The sequence below is a fragment of the Maylandia zebra genome, linkage group LG10 (assembly GCF_041146795.1).
Source record: "Maylandia zebra isolate NMK-2024a linkage group LG10, Mzebra_GT3a, whole genome shotgun sequence".
NCBI lineage: Eukaryota > Metazoa > Chordata > Actinopteri > Cichliformes > Cichlidae > Maylandia > Maylandia zebra.
This window is the reverse complement of record NC_135176.1, coordinates 18,959,507-18,980,703: the sequence shown is the minus strand read 5'-3', so window position 1 is coordinate 18,980,703 and position 21,197 is coordinate 18,959,507. Positions and strand designations below refer to the sequence as shown.

The 21,197-nt window shown below is 42.0% G+C and overlaps 1 protein-coding gene across 2 annotated transcripts; it reads left to right on the top strand.

Annotated features, from left to right (window-relative positions):
- Positions 1–597: 597 nt before the first annotated feature.
- ssh2b (slingshot protein phosphatase 2b) lies at positions 598–19,947 on the top strand. 2 transcript variants are annotated; one of them, XM_004550169.4, is made up of 15 exons: positions 598–870; positions 4,874–4,917; positions 13,023–13,135; positions 13,222–13,286; positions 13,379–13,500; positions 13,588–13,653; positions 13,741–13,806; positions 13,924–14,118; positions 14,221–14,314; positions 14,467–14,595; positions 14,870–14,916; positions 15,126–15,272; positions 15,362–15,562; positions 15,763–16,795; positions 17,195–19,947. In XM_004550169.4, exons 1-15 carry the CDS (start codon positions 808–810, stop codon positions 18,488–18,490), a joined length of 3,681 nt encoding a protein of 1,226 aa, XP_004550226.1. In that variant the 5' UTR covers positions 598–807; the 3' UTR covers positions 18,491–19,947. The 2 variants fall into 2 exon arrangements, with proteins under 2 accessions (XP_004550226.1, XP_004550225.1); XM_004550168.5 differs by lacking the exons at positions 598–870; positions 4,874–4,917 and adding an exon at positions 10,737–11,142.
- Positions 19,948–21,197: the final 1,250 nt, after the last annotated feature.

Below are 21,197 nucleotides of genomic sequence, written 5' to 3'. Positions count from 1 at the left end.
ACAGTATAGTATGCTGACTGCTTAGTTTCCACTGCCCAAAACATTGTAAAAGCCTCCTTTCACCCTGCCACCACTGGTTTGACTTTCTGCCCTCAGGCAGACGCTACAGGTCACTAAATCTCAGACTAACAGTTGTGGAAACAGTTTGTACCCTAAGGCCAGTACCACTCTCAACCAACATGCAAAGTGAACAATCACAGTACACACTCGCACACACTGTCACACAATAAAACCCTTAAAATATTCTATTAATTTTATGTTATTTATATACATACTTATTATACAGTCTTGTAGTTTGCTTTCCTTTAGCTTCAACCTTGTTTCATCAAGCTGGGGTGGCACTCCCAATCTCTTTGTAATTGAATTGCAATAACAATGTAGGCTTTCTGTTCTATTCTATTCTATTCTATTCTATTCGATTCGATTCTAGGCTTAAACCTTGTAATGCAATTGTTGTATGCGGTTTACATAATGGTGCATTTACACTTCTATTCAAATAAATGACCTCTTAAGAAGTAGTATTGCTTCTCTGTAGACACTCCTCATAAGTGCTTTGTTTATCTCCAGCACACACACGGTTAATCGGGATTGACAAGCTAAGGGTAGTTGCGCATGCGCAGGTGGCGCTTACAGAGGAAACAGCCGGGGAGTAGTCAAACAGTGTACGATCACAGGGAAAGAGAGGGAGGGGGGTTAAAGGAGAGAAGATCAAAAAGTCAGGTTCAACTGGGCTTTCGCCCTCACAACACAATTATGCTCGTGTCTCCGCCGTCGCTTCTTCTCAGGTGTCCGCTTCCCGGTCGCTGAATGGCGCTGGTTACCGTGCAGCGTTCACCGACCCCCAGCACCAGCTCCAGCCCCTGCGTTTCGGTAAGAACCGCTTTTCCCTGAAGCCTCCTCTACTCCTTCTACCGCCTCCACCAAACTAACATCTCCTCGATACGGAGGGCTACTTGAGGCTACATTTTTGGCTGTCTTTTTTGTCGGCTGCTCACTGTCACCCAACTGCCTTGCCTTTGTGCTGCTGCGCATGCGTGACATATAGCTACCCATCATTTTCAGTTACAGTATTAGTCGCTACTAGCTGCTAAGTTAACCTGAAAATATCTTCTTATTTCTTCTTATATACAATAAAAGGGTTAACTTGAAAGAAAATGACAGCACCTTTTGTTTTAATGCACACCGCTGCTTATATGCTCATTGTATGTACATTTCCGGTACTGTAAACGCTCAACTGGCAGTTAGTTGCTTTTACAGTATCCAGAATAGAGAAACTTTCAGCGATGGTGTGACCACAAGTCATGTCTGTTATTATGTAATGGTTTTTACCTGCATACATTGAAGTAGTCGCGTTGGTATTTGTCAAGTGACACGCGTGAGTGCAGGTATTTATTCTTACAACACTGGTGCAGTGTCCTGCCTTGTATGTAAACGAGGCTGTGGACGCGTCTTTTCTTTTTCTCTGCGGGTCTGTCACGTACCCAGACTGTCTCTCTGTCTGAATGCCTTCTATGTGTCTGCCTCTCTCTTCCTGTCTGTCTGTCTGCTTGTGTGTGTGTGCGTTTACTGAAGGCAGGAGTGTACCCAATGCAAAGCAGAGGAGCAGGTGGTTTTCCTGTTGCTGCTCCCTTTGCTTGTCTGGTTTCTACAGAAACAGGGAACCCCATCAGACAGGCAGAAACAGAGGGAGGAAGTAATATACAAGCACACTCTGTTTACCATTAAAATGTTATCTGTTTCACACTTCTGTGTGTGTGTTTTATTGACATTATGTGAAAAAGTTGACCTATATTAACTTCCCAGTGTATGTTGCATTGTCATATAGTGTTTACGGATTAAATTACACATTAAGGTGAATTCCTTGGCTTACTGTACAGCCTTTAACGTAGATTCAGAGTGTGTGCTTACTCCAAGACGGAGCACAGTAGGGGAAAGCAATTTCCCTTGTTAACTTGCTACTTGGACCCAGGAGAAGATTAGATGAACTGTGTATTTTTTCCCCCTCCTCCCAGCTTTGCCCCAAATCTCAACTACAATCAAGCTATTTTTCCACAAACTTTGTCAGTCATGGAATTTCTTTAGAGGGACCCTTTACCTTATAGCTCAGAGCAAACAGGTTCTGTGAGTAGGCATAATGATAACCTTCGTGCTATGTACACATATTTCTTAGGTAATTTGTCATCCACGATGAAATGTAGTTGAAGGAGCTTTTATGTCTTATCACTGAGCAACAAGTAGCAAGGAGTCTTGTCTGCTAAAGTGTCTGTCTTTCAAGAAGTGATGGTGAATTGAGGAATGAGTGTGTGCTGTAAAAGTAAGCACGTGTGATTTTTAGGAAGGTAAATAGGACAGGGGTTGTGAAGTGTATGAAGCTTTTTGTAGTGGAAATGTGCTATCAAGTTGTAAGCCACATACATATTTTGGTAGCAAATTGTACAGACACTTACGGCTTCCTGTGCTTTTTTTCCCCCTCCCCGTGAGTGTGTGTGCGTGGAGGGGGGGGGGATGTGACGTGTCTGTCTGTGTGCGACATGTCTACTAGCACTCTTCCTCCCTTTATATTAGCTTGCACCCTATGTGGAGTGAATGTATCTGCTCGCTGCGTTTACAGGCAGAGCACACACATACACACATGTTCATTTTACGGTAGAAGCACTTTTGCATTGTGATAATCTTGGCTGTAACACGTAAGCACAGACTGATCTCTGGACATGCAGATCCCTGCCCAGACCGCATGTTCAGGCTTGACATTTCCATAAGCTTTGGAAAAAAAATCAATCATTTTCATACATATGCAAAATATGCAAAGTCTGTGTGTTTTCCAATCTAAACAAACACTAGATGTTATATCGTACTGTAGGACAAAGAACAGTAACAGAAACTTTGTCTAATCTGCTGTACTAAAGTTGATATTACAAATGCATCAATGCATTTTTCCCCTCCTGCTGCATACTCCGTTATGTCAAGCTCATTTTACATCAAAGGCGACATACAACCATAGAATTAAATTCCCCTTTTTGTCAATGTAAAGAAGTTTAACTACACATTTAGTACCTGAGTTTCAACAGGTTTTATCCGTGTTTATACATCCCAGGTCTCTTTGAGATTAAATTTTAGAAAATAAATGTAGTTCAGGTGCTGACTTATAAAAAACCATTTTGCATACAGGAACATTTTTTTGTTTAGTTGTTTATCTGTTAATTAATTACTTTGGTGTAGGATGAATAGCCATAGAGGAGAAAGCTGGAAAAACTAAAAGTACACTTTAAAGTTCAAAGATTTTGCCCTCCTTCACTTTTTCCAAAGCCGTCCAGTGGACCACTTTAGAGTCTTTGCTGGGCCAGTTTTGGCTCCTGGGCCTTATTTTTGGCACCCCTGCCCTAACCTGTTCTCAGTTTTCAATAACATGTACAACTAGGTGCTTTGAATTTTTAAAGTTTCTCAATAAAATCAGTATGATTGTAATCTTTGCAGCAGTAGATATTTTAATAGTATCGTTTCCAAAAGGCCAATTACTCAAATGTTCAGCACTAAGAGTTAGCGAGGTTCTAATTATGTTGCTTTGTTGTCTAGCACACCATCTAGCAATCCAACCAATAGTTTCTTAATGAAACTGTACCAAGAAAGAATCGTATGGAGCAGAAACTTTCTGTGACACCATTACTCCAGCATCAGGTTGTTTACATGAGTTGCTTTTAATTGCACAGGATCTGTTTTAAATATCTTTATTCTGAAAGCCCACAATGGAAATCTGCTTTGGACACTGTGGCTTAAAGGAGCTGGGAACCACCTTTTGCAGTTATTGCACTTAACTGGATCCACAGCAGTGTCACAAGACCTGGCAGTATATGATAACTTGAACCAAACTTTACAGTTCTATACTTCCTTCTCACACTGATACTGCATAAATTATCTACTGGCTGTATAAATTTTTTTTGTGATCTCCAATCAGGCTAGACCCCCTGAAGTAGCCCTGTATGTGTTTATTATTATTAAAATATATATATACCTTTAATCTACTTTTGTGTGATGTTAATGTCATTAAAGGCTAGTTAAGCTCACACAGGGTGTAAACAAGATAAGTACAAGCATTACAAGATAAGGGCCAGGTATTTTATCAGCCACTGAGCCTTAGCATCCACGTTTGGCACATTTTTGTTTTCCACAACTTTCGGATTTAAATGTTTCTTTTTGTCTCTTCATGTCTTCATGTTCGTGTATGTGAGCCGAGAGAGACAGAGAGATTGTGTTATTCCCTGTCCAGCCACACCTTAAAAACAGACTGAGGTCATTTTCCTGGAGAGTGTGTAAATTGAGTTAAAGCGCTCTCTCTCTCTCTCTCTGTCTCTGTCTCTGTGTCTCGTGTCTGTCAGGTCACGCAGTGTTGAATGTTAAGCTGGATGCTTGTGCCTTTAATGTGTGTGTGAACATGGAAATATGCAAGTTAGTCTTTGTTACCCAAAATAGGACAGTGGGATTTCCTTTCTGTTCTCGTTTACCATTTGTTTGCATGAATTGAGAGCTCATTTGAGTTTTTACTAAATTTGTTTATGGTGACGTTTTCTCTATTTAAAGATGGGCTTTCCTGTGATTTCTTTTTTTTTTTTCTTTTTTTTTTTTTTTAAATGGCACTTTTCTTTTAGAAGTTGGGAATCTAATATAACAATGCCAAAATTACGTTTTTGTGCAAAATTGTGGATTGGATGCTTTTTGGCAATTCGGTATATAAAATATTATTTCCTTATTTAGAAAAGAAGAAGAGTTGACACTGCTGATATTGGCTCTGACTGCACTCTTATATGTTGACTTTGTAATGTTGTGCTGTTGCATTTCTCTTGTTCTCAGTTGTATTTTTCTTATTTTATCTCCCCAGGAGTCAGGTAGCGGGGAGGATGACCGCCGCTCTCAGCCGAGGAGGTAAGATACCGACACACATTGAGCTCTGTGTGTTAAACTTGAAAGCATTTGGTTCACTGGACCAGAAATCCACTGGATATGTATGTTCTCAGTCTCAAAAAAAGCCAGTTCATAACACGGGGCATGTTAGGTTGTTACCCATGACCTCTCACCTGATCTGACCTGATCCGCACAAAGTGGGAGGAAAAAAAGGCTTTTCCCAAATACCCAGATAATAAATAATCATAAAATGCGTCTGACGCTGCAGGACTGCCTTTCTATACTGCTGTGACTTGAAAAAGGGCTCCTGTACTGTGTCATCATCGCATCACATCCACTGCTGTCCCTTATTACATAAGAGTTGGAATTCTGGTTAATCCAGTTTCATTCAGCCACACTTGCAACTGGTTTTCGTCCCCTGATAATTGGCTACTTCCTTCCACTGCCCGTTGTGTTTATTTGTTCTGCCACTGAACACTTTTAGGTCTCCTCTGTTATGTTTGGCCCTTTAATAATCTTGAAATCACGCACTGAATGAGATAATAAACAGTGGCTTGCAGACAGCCCATTAGAGGGCAGCAGTATCTCTGTGAGTAACTTGCTATGTGGGTCAGGGGAACTGCACTGTTGATCCACGGGCAGATTGGTAACCACTCCCAAAGTCTCTGTGTCTGTTTGGTCATCGGAGCTCTTCATCATCCAGCTGAGATTTGTCTGTGTTTGTGCAGCTGCGACTGAAATCTGTGCTTGCTGTGTGCATGTTTGTGTGCACAGAGACAGGTACATGATCGAATATCACTCCGAGTTAGCTCCTAAAATGAATGTTATTATTTTTCTCTCTTTTATTCTTTACACAACTGGATAAGTGTGATATTTGAATGGAAATCAGGGATCCTGTGATGCATGTTGTTTTACATTACCATGCCTACACATATTTTCCAGTGCAGCATATTTAAAAAAAAAAAAAGGTGAAGCTGAATGAATAGCCTTACTTTGTCTTGACTTCAAAGTAACCTCAAAGCTCTTTTTTATTATCATTGTGAAGCTTTGTGATATTGTCCCCCAGAGGGGAACGCCTGTAGTGTTTTTAATACCCAGTTCACAGCTCGATTACAGGTTTGGGTGCATTATAAGCGGGGATGTTCTGGGCCAAGATGATATATTTGATATAGTAGTTGTTTGACCTGTGAGCTGTTATTAGATGTTAAAATTTGGTTAAGCTTTATTTGTATTCCTAGGCAGATCATTTGCTCTGGGTTGTAGGTCACTAAAACTGAAAGTCTTGAACTTCTTTTTAGAGCTGATACCAATGCAGATTTTGTAATACTTGTTTATTGGATATAATCAGCACGGTGGCACGGTGATCAGCACTGTTGCTGCACAGCAAGAAGGTCCTGAGTTCAATTCCACCATCAGTCTTTCTGTGTGGAGTTTGCATGTTCTCCCCGTGTTTGCTTGGGTTCTCTCCGGGTATTCCGGCTTCCTCCCACAGTCCAAAAACATGCAGTTAGTGGGGATAGGGCAATCTAAATTGCCCATAGGTGTGAATCTGTGAGTGAATGCGAGTGCGAATGGTTGTCTGTGTCTCTATGTGTTAGCCCTGCGACAGACTGGCGACCTGTCCAGGGTGTACCCCGCCTCTCGCCCTATGACAGCTGGGATAGGCTCCAGCACCAGCCGCGACTCTGGAAAGGATAAGCGGAAGCGAATGAATAGAATGAATGGATATAATCATGACATGATATTATCAGTTACAGGATTATCATTATTCATTCCTTGTGTACAAAAAAAATCATATCATATCCAAAAATGAAGAAACACAAGAATACATCTTCATAAATTAAGAAATGCATGTGCAAGGGGTGTTGCAGATAATTAGAGAGTGGATCTTTTTAGTTTTGTTTTTGTAGATGTTTCATTTGAAGGCAGCAAAGTATTAAATTTCACTTTTTTCCCAAGTTCAGTTTGAATAGGAGGTGCATCTAATGTTTTAAAACTCCTGTGACCTGTCAGTGTTAGCACTATGTTTAAATGTAATCAGAGTGGAGGTAAGCCCACAGTCTTTGCAATAAAGTTTTTTAAATAAACACATGCTGCTCTCTCCTATTAGCTAAGGTGCACAATCCAACTTTTTATATAATAGACAATGTTAGGCAAAAAAATGACCTGTGGTAAATCACAATGCACTGTGATACAGACTCAAGACGTTTTAAGGTAGATGGAGAAACTTGCATATAAACTGTATCACAAAAAAGTGCAGAAAATTTGTGGCTTGTGTCAGGATTGTTTTAATATATAAAAAACCAAACATTTTGTCTTTGATTTACTTGGAATGTATCTCCTACGTGAGACTTTGAGTGAGGGCATTAGTATGCAACAGTCTTTTTCACTGACGCAATGATATGACTGCCACTTTGTATCTTCTTCAGTTAAATTGTCAAATCTTGTTCACAAATTCAATTTTAAACTAATGAGTTCCACAGTCGCTGATTTCATACATCAGACCAACAGAAAGCCCTCAATCTGCTGCATAAATACACAGTCTCTGATATATCCTAGAGAGGTCATGAGAAAGGGCATGATGTGTAGGAATAAGTGAGCCTGTTCCCAGTATGATTGTTAGTTTGGGCAAAGAATACTGTAATAAAGAAAGAGTTCTTTGAGTTCATTTTCCTTTTTTTTCTTTGTTGTTTTGCTTTAAAATCTTTGCAGAAATAAGACTATTTTCAGCATCTGAAATAAAAGTGAGCTAGATTATTAAATACACCTTTTAAGTATCTGTAGAGAGACTTTTTTCCCCAACTGTCCATGTCTCCTTCACCCACACTGTCAGATCATTTAATTGTATAAAAATCAGTGTAACTATTAATGAGTGCTAGCCGAGTCTTATTAAAGTCATATTTCTGTGTTTTAGTTGAAGGTAAAAGACGAGAATTATTTTCAAAAGTAAAGAAATTAACACACATGTAGGGTATAGCAAAAAGAAAAAATAAACTGATGCTGTGTGCATTTTTCATTTCACTGTTTCTTTAAGTTCAAGCTGCATGTTGCATATTCACAATTCCAGCAGCCATTCACTAAAGCTGAGCCTGTCCACTGAATTCACGTTCCCAAAGTCTCAGAGGCAGTCTGTTCGTTTTCCCCCCTCCCCGCTGCTGACGTCTGTGCCCGCTGCGCCGTACAAGTCAGCAGCTGCAGCAGAGCTCATCTCTGACACAGGTAGTGAGATTCATTCAAACTGGAATAAGGCTTCAGTGAGGCAGCGCGCCTGCCTGCGTAAGCAAGCCCCACTGCAGTGCTGCTGATTAAAGCCAGTGACATCAGCAAGTTGGTGACATCAGCAAAAAGCAGCAACATCACTGGCGGACCATGCAGAGGGGAAATTAGGAGAAAGAGAGGTTATTTATTATGACTACAATCGGAGAGTATTTCTGATCTCTTATAATCTCATAGTTCTGTAGTCAGAGGAGGGGAAAAGTGGAACAAAGGATTATATGTCTGAATGGGACTCATTTCCATTTGTGCTACATTTATACATTTGTGTGCCTCTACAGATTTGTATTCATTCTTGTGTAATTCAGATATACTGTAGTCATGCTAACAGGCTGATTTATTAGACTTCTTGTCGGTGTGTGATGCTCATCGCAGATGTTTAACAGGTTATGTGTGATTCAAAGAAATACTGTAAAGTCTGGGTGTGTGAATGTATACACAAGGTGAAGCTGCGATCACTAAGGTGACTGTCTGTGTTTGCATGTTTGGAAACATGAGAGCAGCAGAGTGTCTGGTGTCTACATGTAAAAACTACATCCTGGCATTCGCCACTTGCTATTGGATGGTTTGAATTTCAGCAGTCAAAGGGGGAGAATAGCCAGGTGGAACTTGAGAGATGGGTTCAACATCTCACACATAAACATGTGGGTTGCTGAGAGTCTGTAAATCCCAAAGGTGGGAATGAACAACCCCGTGATTATTCTTAGCTATCCCTCCAGCGCCCTTACAAGAAGATGCCACAGATCTTTCCCTAATCAATAACACCGGTTAAAGTAAGGAGGGAGGTGGTAGGGATTTTGAAGGGGTCGATGTGAGAGGCCAACAGGGAGATGAGAGGGAGAGTGGGAAAGTGGCTGTCAGGTTAAGCTGTTATTAGTTGATGAGGAAGGCCTCCCTGTGATTGTTTGTAACATGTGTCTGCCTCTGCTTAGAAACTGGTAAGTTTTTAGATACCTGTATCATTATCTGTTCTGCTTATAGCTCTGATCTTTATCAGTTCCCTTATTGATATGTTCAGGAAAACCACACCTGCTTCATTATCTCTGAGTCTGACCACTGAGCAGGGAAAAAAACGCTCACATGTGACTCAGGTCTGCAAAAATTTCACAACATTATCAGTTTGCAACTGCCAGGAGTGATAGAAAATGGGTAAGATTAGATACGCAGTCAGATGTCACATCATTGCTTTACAATATAAATTGAATTTAAACAAGTTACAAAATAATTCATTCAATTTGTAAAAGGATCCCACTTCCCATCCCTTCTCCTGCTTTATATATCACTGCTTATTCTTTATCTACTTAAAGCTTGACTGTACTGTTACACCATTTATTGTTCATGCTGTGATACATTTAACCACATGTGACTCTGCAGTCTAATAAATAAACGCTTTTCTCTTTGTAAGGATCTCTCAGACGAGGTCAAAATCTGTAGCTTCATTGAGCTCATCAGCCCAGTTCATCGGTTGCCTCTTGGGTCAGAGACACAGGTCGACCTAAGAGGAAAAACACCACACTGCAGTTGTTTATCCCGGGATATAAACTGGCAGTCAGCTGGTGGCCAAATAGTTACCCTTAGTTTGTAATTGAAACCACAAGGGATCAACAAGCAGCACAACCAAGTCTAAGGTCAAGTTTCTACTTAGTTCACAGGCAGCCTGAAATCTCCTTCCAGGTTTCTCAATCTCTTTTTTTCTGTTGTTGTTGTTGTCATGCTGTTGCTGGATACACATTCAGTGTCAGGTTATGGTTCTAAGAACTAGGGGTGTACTGATTTTGAAATACCCCTGTCTAATATAACAATTGAACCTATCAACCTTGCTTAAAAGCTTTCTACCCTTTCTTATTTGCATTTTTTATGGGTTTGTTACCTTAAGAAGAAGCAAAAATTCATTACTGTTAAAGATTGTACTCGCCTATGAACAGAAAAACATTTCCTCTCAGATGTTATTGTGGAGAAAATGACAAAATACTGTGGTGTTGTTAAGGTGCTGATAAGCAGCTCAAAGTGTGTGTGTGTGTGTGTGTGTGTGTGTGTGTGTGTGTGGGGGGGGCTCTCTAAAGTCATGCTTTCTGGGATTGCTTTAGTTTTTCAATCAGGCTGTCAGCCAGACACATAGGCACATCCACATTTTAAAAAGAAAAAATGTCTTAATTATGGAGAGTTTTTATGTAGCGTCTAGCTCTCTTATTCGTTATGTTGACACAGCTGGAAATTGTCATTATTTGTTATTCTTACATTTGGCGTTTTTAAAATGTGCATGAGGCATCATTTTAAAGCAGCCACTTCCTTCTGCGTGTTACGTGGAAAAACATGGTGACCCAGGAACAGCGTGAGGAATTTCAGTGACGTCTCGAGGCTGTTGTAAAGCATATAGGAATGCCACCGACTGCCATTCTGACAGTTAAACACTTTTATCCGGGTACTTGTGGCTGTCTTTCTTGCACACTTTCACCATGTCTCCAATAATTCCTCGTAGTCTTCCTCAGACTGCTGTTGTCACGGATTGGACCATGTGTGTCTCCTCCCCCTCAGCGGCAGGATTTACCGCAGCCTGCTGCAGACACTTCAAACAGCAGACCATGGATCAGATGTTCTGAGGCACCTTCTCTGTCACAGGCGCTCTTAAATATGTTAGTGCTTTGTCGCTTTATAATATTAGATTGTTCCGCTCTATGAAATCTGTCGGTTTAGAGCTAATTTTCTAAATCTGCGATAAAAAAAAAATTGAATAAAAACGAAGCACCGTGTGGTCTTAGAGCAGAGCTTCTGCGTCTTCGCAACTTTACTTCGCACATCGTCGACTGTCGTCTCCGCGCGCCCTGCCCGCACTCCGAGAGCAGCGATGCCTCCCGGCGTTGTGACCGCCCCGCGGAGCTCGTCGGCCGGCTGCTTCTGCTCCTGCTGCGGGGTGAAGATCAGACCGTATTTTACCGAGAACTCTGTGATCTCTCAGGTGGAAATTTATCAGCTGTAAGTTGCCGTGCTCACAGTCCGGAGCTTTTCTTGCTTATAGTAACGATAACACTACATGAATTATTATATTGCCTGCAGTGCCATGGTAATGGTCTACTCCAAACTTCAGCATAGACTTAGTGTGCACTTGTATGAACATGTGTTTTTTCTCTTAATGACTTCATAAGAAGGATATAGCAGCACAGCAGCTGAACGAGTGGCTGCAGGAACAGGTTTCCTTCCCTTTGCTTCCTTTTTGAGATATCTGCCAGATGCTTTTACTCATCTGCTAGGATGCATTTCTCTCCACCCACCTTTAGCTGTTCCTTAAATGCATCCTGAGGGGGGGCACAGCAGAGCAAGGCACACGATGTACCTTCAGCAGAATCAGGGGATGTGATTATTTTGTCTTCATTGTGAAAGCCACGGAACGACACTTGCATTTAATTGGAAATTTATGGCTTGGAAGAAGCATGTCAAGATATAATTTGCACAAACACTTCATTAGCACTTGAGTTAGACATCTGTCTAGTGTTTGCTTGTGTGAGTCTGTGTGCAAGCCCAGCTGTCAGCCTCTGTCCTCTCTGGCATTGTATTGCCTCTGACATATTCTTGGTCTGCCTGCAGCACAGTGCATCTACAGAAGGACTTATTTGTCAGCGTTTTCAGTGATTCCAATGCATTCACTTCTTGATTTTTGTTGATCAATGGCTTTTTTCAATATAAAAGGTTAACTAGGATGCACTATGCTCGCGCAGATATTTGTCCAGTGTTCTGTACGTCATGTCATGAAGAAAATTGGGTGTGTGCAAGTCAGCGTGGGTGTCAGAGACTCTTAACATCCACTTTTTCTAACTTGGAAACTTGCATGAAAGTTTGCTTAGTTTGCCATAATTGTCACTTCAGTAATGACTGCTGTCCATTGCAGGTTTATCCTTCTTTGCCTTTGTTTCCTTTCCTCCCGCATCATCACAGCAGACAACAACAACATGACTTCCTGTCTTTGACGGTCTTTCCTTAGCTCAAGCCTATATTTAAACTTGCTCCAGATGGAGTGACAAATTAGTCAGCGATCGCTGGTGTTACTGGTGATTTTGCTTTTACTCATCATCACAGAAGACAATGAGACTTTGTCTTTCTAGCTCACATTGTGAGGGACAAAGCCTGTGTGTAGTAGTAATAATAATAATGACAATAATACTGCTTATAATAATAGCAGAATAATAGACGGGCGTCAGATATCTTAAGTCCATTACGTAAGTCTGTTGTTCAGACCACGAAGAAGCTTAGCTGGGACTGCCATCTTAATCAGAAATTGTCCCATTATTGTGTTGTTTTGGAAAATATGAGTGTTTTCTAAGAAAGCATTGAACTGAATAACTACCATTGAAATGCATTCAACTTTAATACTACAAAGTCACCTGTACTTTATATTCTGCTTTTTGTTTTTCTTTCTTCCTCTTTTACATTTGGGGGAATAAAAATCAGCATAATGAAACAAGTGTGTTTATGTCTGTATGTCACCACTGTAACAGTTCAGACCAACATAACTCATTAATTCACATAAATTTATGAAAAAATGCTTGTCATAAATTTTCATCAGCCAAAATGATTTCTGTTGCTTCATTCTGTGCAGCATTCCAGGATAATGTACTTTTCAAATGATGGAGACGGGCTCAAAATCCACACATTTGAGAAGCTACAAATTAGAATTTTTATTGAAAATGTCTGAAAATAATAAAGTGTCAAAAGTTCTGCTCTTTGTGCTTTCTGTCAGTGGACCTTGGAGAAACTTAACAAAAAGTCAGTAAAAGCTGTAAAGTCTTCCAAGGATGAGTTTTGTGATAGATGTGTGGGTGGATATTGCTCACCGTTCAATCTTTTCTGTCTTTGTGCAGCATCAGTGAAAGTTTCCTGACCGTTAAGGGAGCTGCTCTGTTCTTGCCTCGAGGAAATGGCTCCACTTCTTCGTCTGCCTCCCGTTTCTCCCAGCTGCGCAGCAAACATGCAGGTGAGGTGAAAATTCCCCCTCAGCAGCCACTGACTGTTTAACTTTTGCCATCTTGCGTCATGTATGCGTTACTTTCATCTTGCCAGGAGATATCCAGCAGCACCTACAGACGATGTTTACTCTCCTCAGACCAGAGGACAACATCAAACTGGTGGGTACCCATAAAAACACAAATAAGTCTCACTGATTTTATTTAACTGTCAAGACACAAACTGCGTTTTGTTTTGTTTTTTCCTTCTCTAGGCGGTTCGTTTGGAGAGCGCACATGCTCAGATCACCCGCTACATGGTGGTGGTCTCAACCAATGGTCGGCAGGACACGGAGGAGAGCGTGGTGCTAGGAATGGATTTTAGCCCTGTAGATGGGTGAGAGTGACACACGAGATTTTAGGTACCTGCTGGTTTTGGTGTTCTGGTTAAAGATATAACAGGAAAACTGTTTTCCCCACTCAGCTCGTGTTCTGTTGGGCTGGTTTTGCCCCTGTGGAGCGACACCTTAATACATCTAGATGGAGACGGGTAAGCAAATTCTTCAGCACAGGACACGTTAAACATGAGATCGCTAAGATTTTTAACTCACTATATTTCCTCTGTTCCTGCTCACAGGGGTTTCAGTGTATCAACTGACAACAGGGTGCATGTATTCAAGCCTGTTTCTGTGCAAGCCATGTGGTGAGTCATACTGGATAATTGGTACAGCTGTGGATATTTCTATTGTTCGTTGGTTTCTGTTTTTTCCCATTTCATTTAGAAGTCATGTTTTTTTTTTTTTTTTTTTTTTCCTGACAGGTCAGCCCTCCAGTCACTCCATAAAGCCTGCGAGGTGGCCCGTAGTCATAACTACTTTCCAGGCAGCTTGTTCCTCACCTGGGTCAGCTACTATCAGAGCAGGGTCTCCTCCGACCAGACCCGCATCAACGAGTGGAACGCCATGCAGGACGTGCAGTCACACCGTGCCGACTCTCCAGTTCTCTTCTCTGACGTGTAAGTAGCCAAGTGATGTTTGTCAGATATGTTCTCTATGTGGAAAACCGATAGACATGAACTTATTTCATATATTCTTCCACCATCATAATGTTTCTACAGACCTACAGAAAGAGAGCTGACTGAGCGTCAGATCAAAGCCAGTTTGCGGGAAATCATGATGCAGAAAGATCTTGAGAATGTCACCTGCAAAGAGGTGAGTCTGCTTCGAGCATCTCCCAGTCAAAGAAAATGTTCGGAAAATGCCATGCTATTTTATTTATTTATTTATTTATTTTTTTAGTCATTATTGTGTGACTTTACATTTTGCCTGCACGTGTCTCTTTCTGTCCTGGATGTGTTCTTTAGATCCGAACAGAGCTGGAAATGCACATGACATGCAATCTGCGAGAGTTCAAGGAGTTCATCGACAATGAGATGATTGTCATTCTGGGCCAGATGGACAGTCCTACGGAGATCTTTGACCACGTGTTCTTGGTAGGTTAACCTCTGAAACACCTCTGTTGCTTTTAGCAGCAGAGAATATAAAATGTTTCTGATCTCCCACGCCTGTATCCCGGATCTGATTCTCACAAAGTGCAAGATAGTGTTGTGTAATTTTAAATTCAGCACAGTTTTAAGGTACTTTGCTGTTGTTGGGTTTGGAGAACTCACTGTATGTCAATCATTTCTTCTCACTGGACTTCAGCATTCTGAAAAGCTTATTGGAAGGTGCTGAACAAGTCTGAGGATTCCTTTTTGTTTCCTGCAGGGATCTGAGTGGAATGCATCCAATCTGGACGAGTTACAGAACTGTGGGTAAGGACGGAGGGGGGGGAAAAAAAACCAATACAACAAAACTGACTGTTCGGAACAAAAAAACTAAAACTTGCTTTATTAGGATGAAATTAAAAGTTCTTCATTCTGTTATACCAACAAGCTCAGTTTTACAAATCAATACATACCTACATACCCCTCTCTCATCTAAGGCTCATCTTTCCTCTCGCTCATGTCTTTCTGTCACTCAGAGTTCATTACATCCTGAATGTAACAAGGGAGATTGATAACTTCTTTCCCGGTGTGTTTGAGTACCACAACATCCGTGTGTATGATGAGGAGGCCACTGACCTGCTAGCCTATTGGAATGACACCTACAAGTTTATATCTAGAGCCAAGTGAGTTTGAGATGTTTCATCCTCTCTTTTTTTTCCTGCGAGGAATGAGATCTATCGAGAATGACAATCATTCTTAATATCTACCCTAGGAAATCTGGATCCAAGTGCCTGGTGCACTGTAAAATGGGGATTAGCCGGTCTGCGGCCACAGTGATAGCGTATGCCATGAAGGAGTACGGCTGGGATTTGAAAAAAGCCTTTGATTACGTCAAAGAGCGTCGAACTGTTACCAAACCCAACCCCTCTTTTATGAGACAGTTGGAGGAGTATCAGGGAATACTCATGGCCAGGTACACACACACACACACACACACAAACACACACACACAGACATCCATGGTAATGCAAATATTGATACTGGCAGAAAGAAGTGCATTATCAAAATCTTGTAAAACAATGTAAAACAAAACCCCAAAAATATTCCTCTGTCAATTTCATGCAAAGAATTCTGAGAAGTGATATGTTACTTCATTTTCACTTTCTTCCGCAGCAAGCAGAGGCACAACAAACTGTGGCGTTCTCACTCTGATAGCGATCTGTCTGAACACCACGAGCCACTCTCCAAATCCTACGCACAGCCCCACAGCCTGGGCCGCTCAGATCCCCACAACCAAGCCAGCAACATAACTGGTCCCTCGGTAAAAGAACTGCTGGAATCACTGGGAAGTTCTACTGGCAGCAAAGCAACACACTCAACTAGTCAGCCAGATACGGGCATCCATTCCAATCAGCTTAGCTCTTCTTCCTTTAAAGGTGCGGCAGCTCCATCAGGTCATGCTGGAGCATCTCGTTCTGCTGTAGATCGGAGCAGCCGGCAGGACCGTCCTTGTTCTGACTCCACAGCTGCTTCTGTGTCTCTGTTCTCTCCTCCGCTGTCCAATGGCGTATATGACTCTGGGAATCGGCCCATGTTACCTCCTGTCTCTCAACCAAGGGCCGCCACTGTGGTGCCTGAGCCTCCAAAGACCGATAAGGTGACTGTTGCACAAAGTGTTTTGGTGGGCCAGCCTCATCCACCTCCCTCCCTTCACCACCTCCCCCACTCTCCTGCTCCATCTCCAAATCTAGCCGATGGAGTTCTAAAGCCACAGGTGTTGTCCTGTTCTCCTTCTGTAAAAACAGTGCTTGTGTCAGTGCCTGAGCCTACCGCAACACAAACCCCAAGCACAAAGCAGGCTGGACCCGACTGTCTCTCTGCCCCAGCGCTTGTCAAAAACCCAGACTGTGCCCAACAGACATATGGCTCATCTTTGGACAGTTTGGCAGCCCAACATCTGTCCACTAACGATTTTATCACTTATCCTAGTGCCATTCCACATGAAAATGTGCTGGTGTTCGGCCACACTGCAGACCACATCAACTTTTTCAGTGCCAGGGAAAAATTTAAGGGGATGAGTCTAGATGGGAAAACTCACTGTACTGCAGCACAGCAGTCGCACCAGCTGAAGAGTTGTGGCAAAGAAAACCAGCCACCACTGCAGGAGGTCTCCACCAGTGAGGGGAAGGATGAAGGGAAAAGAAAGGTAAACAATGCTTGTAGCAAACTTTCCCAGACAACTCTAAACATTTCCCGATTTGGGCCGCATATAGTCTCCACCCGTGCTCTGGCAGTGGGCTCGGGTTGGCTGTGTATAATGTAGCCACATGTATGGATGTTATGATCTGTTTCCAGGCTGCTCTTGTGTGAGATACTCACAAAATATGAAATATTTTTACATATATATTTAAGATACTTGGGACTGAACTGAACCCATAACAGTTCCTGTCAATCTTACCAGATTTATTCAGAATGGTTTTTGGTTCTTAAGCTATGTTGCGCCACCTGGTGGCACATCTGTCACAAATACATTGTGATTGTAGCAATGCTTTCATTGTGCTTTTAAATTAATGGTCTTTTATATTATATCGATTTTTTTTTCCAGAAAATGCCTGTGCAGGTCACAGGGCTGAGGCCCAAAGAGACTTCGCCTCTTGGCTCTGATAGCCAGACTGAACCTCAAGATCCCCAGGATCAGGATGTGAGGAAGTTGAAGCAGGAAATTGAAGATAGTGTTGTTCTGGCACACAAGGAATCTGGGGATATAAAAACAGAATTGAAAGAGGAGGAAGAGGAGGCCCCCGCCTGTCTTTACAGTGACTGGACACGAGGGTCGGTGCGACGTGTTACACAGCAGCTGGAGCAAAGAATGAAACAGGAGCATGAGACCCCGCCTCTCTCTTCTTCACCGCCTTCTCTCTCTGGCTGTACCTCCAACTCTCACCGGCGTCCACACAGCATCCATTGTGCAACGTTGTCTACTTCCCACGATGCATCTATTTGCTCACAGGCATCTGCAGTTCACACGGTGCACAAGGATGAGGGAAAGGAGGATGGGAAGTCTGGACCAGCTGAAAGTGAGGGCACTCATGCTGCGATGGCGGCCCTTGGGTATAACGAAAAAAGCACAAAAGGACAGAAACTCCAGCCTGCTGAATCTAGATTGCTCTCTACCTCTTCTCCTTTCCACCACTCTCCCCATTCTCCCTTTGCGTCTGTGAACTTCCTGTGTCTGGAGGGCGTCACTGAGCTCGAGTCGGGCACAGACTGGGATTGTCCCACAGAAGGACCCCACAGTGACATTTTCAAGAGGGAGACGTGGGAGACTTTGTGTGAGCTGGGTGCCTTCCTGCAGCAGGTGAGCATGGCTGGAAAGTGCAAGGCCAGGTGTTTGGGTCAGGCGCAGAAGCGAGGTGGCAGTATCCAGAAGAGGGTTCAAGAGGTGGAAGCCAGGATTCGTCAGGCAGGGCTGACCCCTCCATCCATGATGAAGCGCTCAGCCTCCCTGGCTAAACTGGGCTGCTTGGAGCTGCTCGCCAATGACTTGAGTGACTGGGAACTTAGCCGTTCCACTGTAGCTTCACCCTCGGCACAACACCCACTCCATTCAGCCAGCGACGAATCCAAGAAGCAGCGGGTTCACAACTCTCCTTCCTCCACTGTCCAGCAGCCAGAGATCCTTGAGACAACCACTCAGAGGCTTCCTAAAGCTGGAGAAACCTCAGCAGTCTCTGCACCATCAAATCCGAATCCTCACAGTGGAAAGCCTTTAAACTTTGGCCAAGAATCTCTGCACTTGCCTGGGCCAACACTTCTGACAACAAGGCAGCAATACGGAAGGACTCACCCGCTGAGGCGGCTTAAGAAGAGAACTGTTAGCACCCTTTACCACACCATGTAACCCTCAGCAGGTGTGCATCTGTGTACGTGTGCATGAGAGAAAGAGAGAGAGATAACGTGCCCGTCAGAAACGAAAGTCAAGTGCATATTTTGGATTTATTTAGCAAAACAAGCCGACGCCTCTTGCCTTAAGGGATGTGTTTAGTAGTTTTTTTTTTTCCCCTCTTCTGTAAAAATCCGTGATATGGGAATCTGGTCTCGGCACAGGAAAAGCGGCAAGGCTACGACAGTCCCAGTTAACTGAGACTGAAATAAAACACTTTGAGAAGATAAAACAAAAAAAGAAAAGAAAATGTCATCCAGAGATGTACATGGGTCACATGTTTGAAATGTTAATAATACCCAAGCGTGCACATACTCATCACATCGTTGCTGGTTTCTCCTTTAGTCGACTTGATATTTTTGGCTGTCAAACGTAATGTTAGCTGGAATGTAGCCTCTGTTTCCCCTCTTCTCATGCTTTGACGTCTCTTCAGAAAAATGTGCCATTTATGCTGGAGAAAACGGTCCCTCTTGTATAATCTGGTAACTATGTTGGCAGAAAGAAAGAAAGAAAGAAAGAATAAATAAATCACACCAACACCTGCTTGTCAAACCGGCTGATTTGGTCCTGAGCATAAAAGTCGTTGGACGGAGACTCTTCGTCGCGACAGAATAATTCCAGTGAAAGTCAGTCGTGAAGCTCTGACTCTTCCCTCAGTGTAAGCTGCATATGCAGGTTTTCACCAGTTTATTTGAGCATAATGAAAAGAGAAGAGGCCTGCTTTTTGTTTAGTTTGTTTTAACTACACAATACCTCAGTAAGTCAACCAAATCTGACCTGCACAAACATCCGACTCCGGGTTCCTGGAATGTACTTCTCAATCAGAAACACGTTTGACTTCATCACTCAGTAAACTGTCTCTCCTCACACTCCAGATGCCACACAAACTAGAGTTTTGTTTATGTTTAACTGTGTGAGAGAGAGTAGGTCAGGGTGCTGGGGTTTAAAGGCAGAGTGTATATTTGTGAGTTTTTGGCTATGTTCTCTTTGGGGATGTAAAGGTTGTATATTGTGACTGTTGATATTTTAGGATCTCCCTGTTTTTTGTTTGTTTTTTAGATCTGGTTTGTCTGTGTGAGTGAGACTGTGTAGCACAACTTTACCAAGTGAGCGTGCACTTTTTTTATTTTATTTTAATGGATCTTTATGTCTTTTGTAAACTTTTTAGGAGCGTGCCTGTGATTGGCAAGTAAAGCTTCTCTGCAGCCTATCAGAAATGTCTGTACAGAGACGTGTGTCATACATGCACTTTACTCCCTTTTTAATTTTAATTGTGGCTTTTTTTTTTAAGTGTTTTGCTACTTTGGGGGAGCATGCTTATGTAGTAGGAACTGTTGGGTGTGTGTGTATTGTCTGTGTAAATATTATTTTATATCACGTGCTTTAACTGTGACCATTAAACAATGGGAAATTAAGAGTCGGGCTTACTGTGATTCTTTCCCTCACGTTTTCTTAATGAACAAACTAATTTGGCTTCATTCTACATACATTCACAGTAAATGTCAATGTATGTAAAAATGACTCTTCCTGTTTTTCTCTTAGTCAGCTACACCGTTTAGCATTTTTCAGCCTTTTTTTTTTTTTCTTTTTTTTTGACTCATTATCCTGCTGGAAGCAGCTATCAGAAGATGGGTCATAAATGAATGAACCTGGCAACAGTACAGTAGGTAGGCTGTGGTGTTTAAATGATGCTAAGTTGGTACTAAAGGGTCCAAAGTGTTCCAAGAACATATCCCCCACAATATTACACCAGCAGCCTGAGTCAGTTTTACAAGGCAGATTGGATTCATGCTTCCATGGAGTTTATACCTCATTCTGAACCTACCATCCAAATGTTGCTGCAGAAATCAAGAAACTCAGACCAGGTGATGTTTTTCTAACATCTAATTTAAGTGACTCTCTGTGATCATTTCCTGTTTCCTTTCCATCTGCTTCAAGGTCAGCATATGTTCAGAGATGCTCTTCTGCAGACCTAAAATATTCTGGGCGTTCTCACTTGACCTTTGACATCAACAAGGCATTGATCACTAGATATTTTGTCTGTTTTTGGATGATTCTCTATAAACTCTAGAGACGGTTGTGTGGGATAATCCCAGTAGGTCAACAGTTTCTGAAATGCTCAGACTAGCTCAAACAACCATGCTTGTCTACATAAATGTATTGAGTTGCTGCCATGTGATCGGCTAATTACATTGCACAAATGAGCAAGGTCGAAAAAACAGTAACTTAAAGATTTTTTTTATGTATACTGACATGTTTGGTATTTACAGTCAGAGGTAAAGTTAATGCATTTTAAATGTAAAGCCGTTTGAAAATGACATTTTGGTTTGTTTTGTCATTCTAGGTTTTTATTAGTCAAGCATTTTGCTGTTACTGTGAACAAATTTCACACTTTGGCTCCACAGTAAAAAAAAAATAAAAAGGCACAAGCAGGACCTGAAACCAGTAATGTATTCTGGTTACCATCACATACAGATCTTCAGACCTTGAGCACAAACATGATGCCGTGTTAAATTAACGGAGCGCAGGAAAGAAATCTTTTCTCTGATGTTCTCTTTTTTTCTCTTTGTTTTGAATCAATTGTCAGCCGCAGTGCAATTAAAAACAACCTTCTTTTGGACAATAAGTGCCCAAATAACTTCCCGGGGGTGTTCACAGTGGCTGC

Excerpts from the sequence above, each read along its gene's own strand:
- ssh2b (XM_004550168.5), top strand. The coding sequence starts at position 11,015 with ATGCCTCCCGGCGTTGTGACCGCCCCGCGGAGCTCGTCGGCCGGCTGC. Across the intron at positions 13,287-13,378 it reads CAGAGGACAACATCAAACTG|GCGGTTCGTTTGGAGAGCGC; the intron begins GTGGGTACCCAT and ends TTCCTTCTCTAG. Across the intron at positions 15,273-15,361 it reads AAGTTTATATCTAGAGCCAA|GAAATCTGGATCCAAGTGCC; the intron begins GTGAGTTTGAGA and ends TATCTACCCTAG.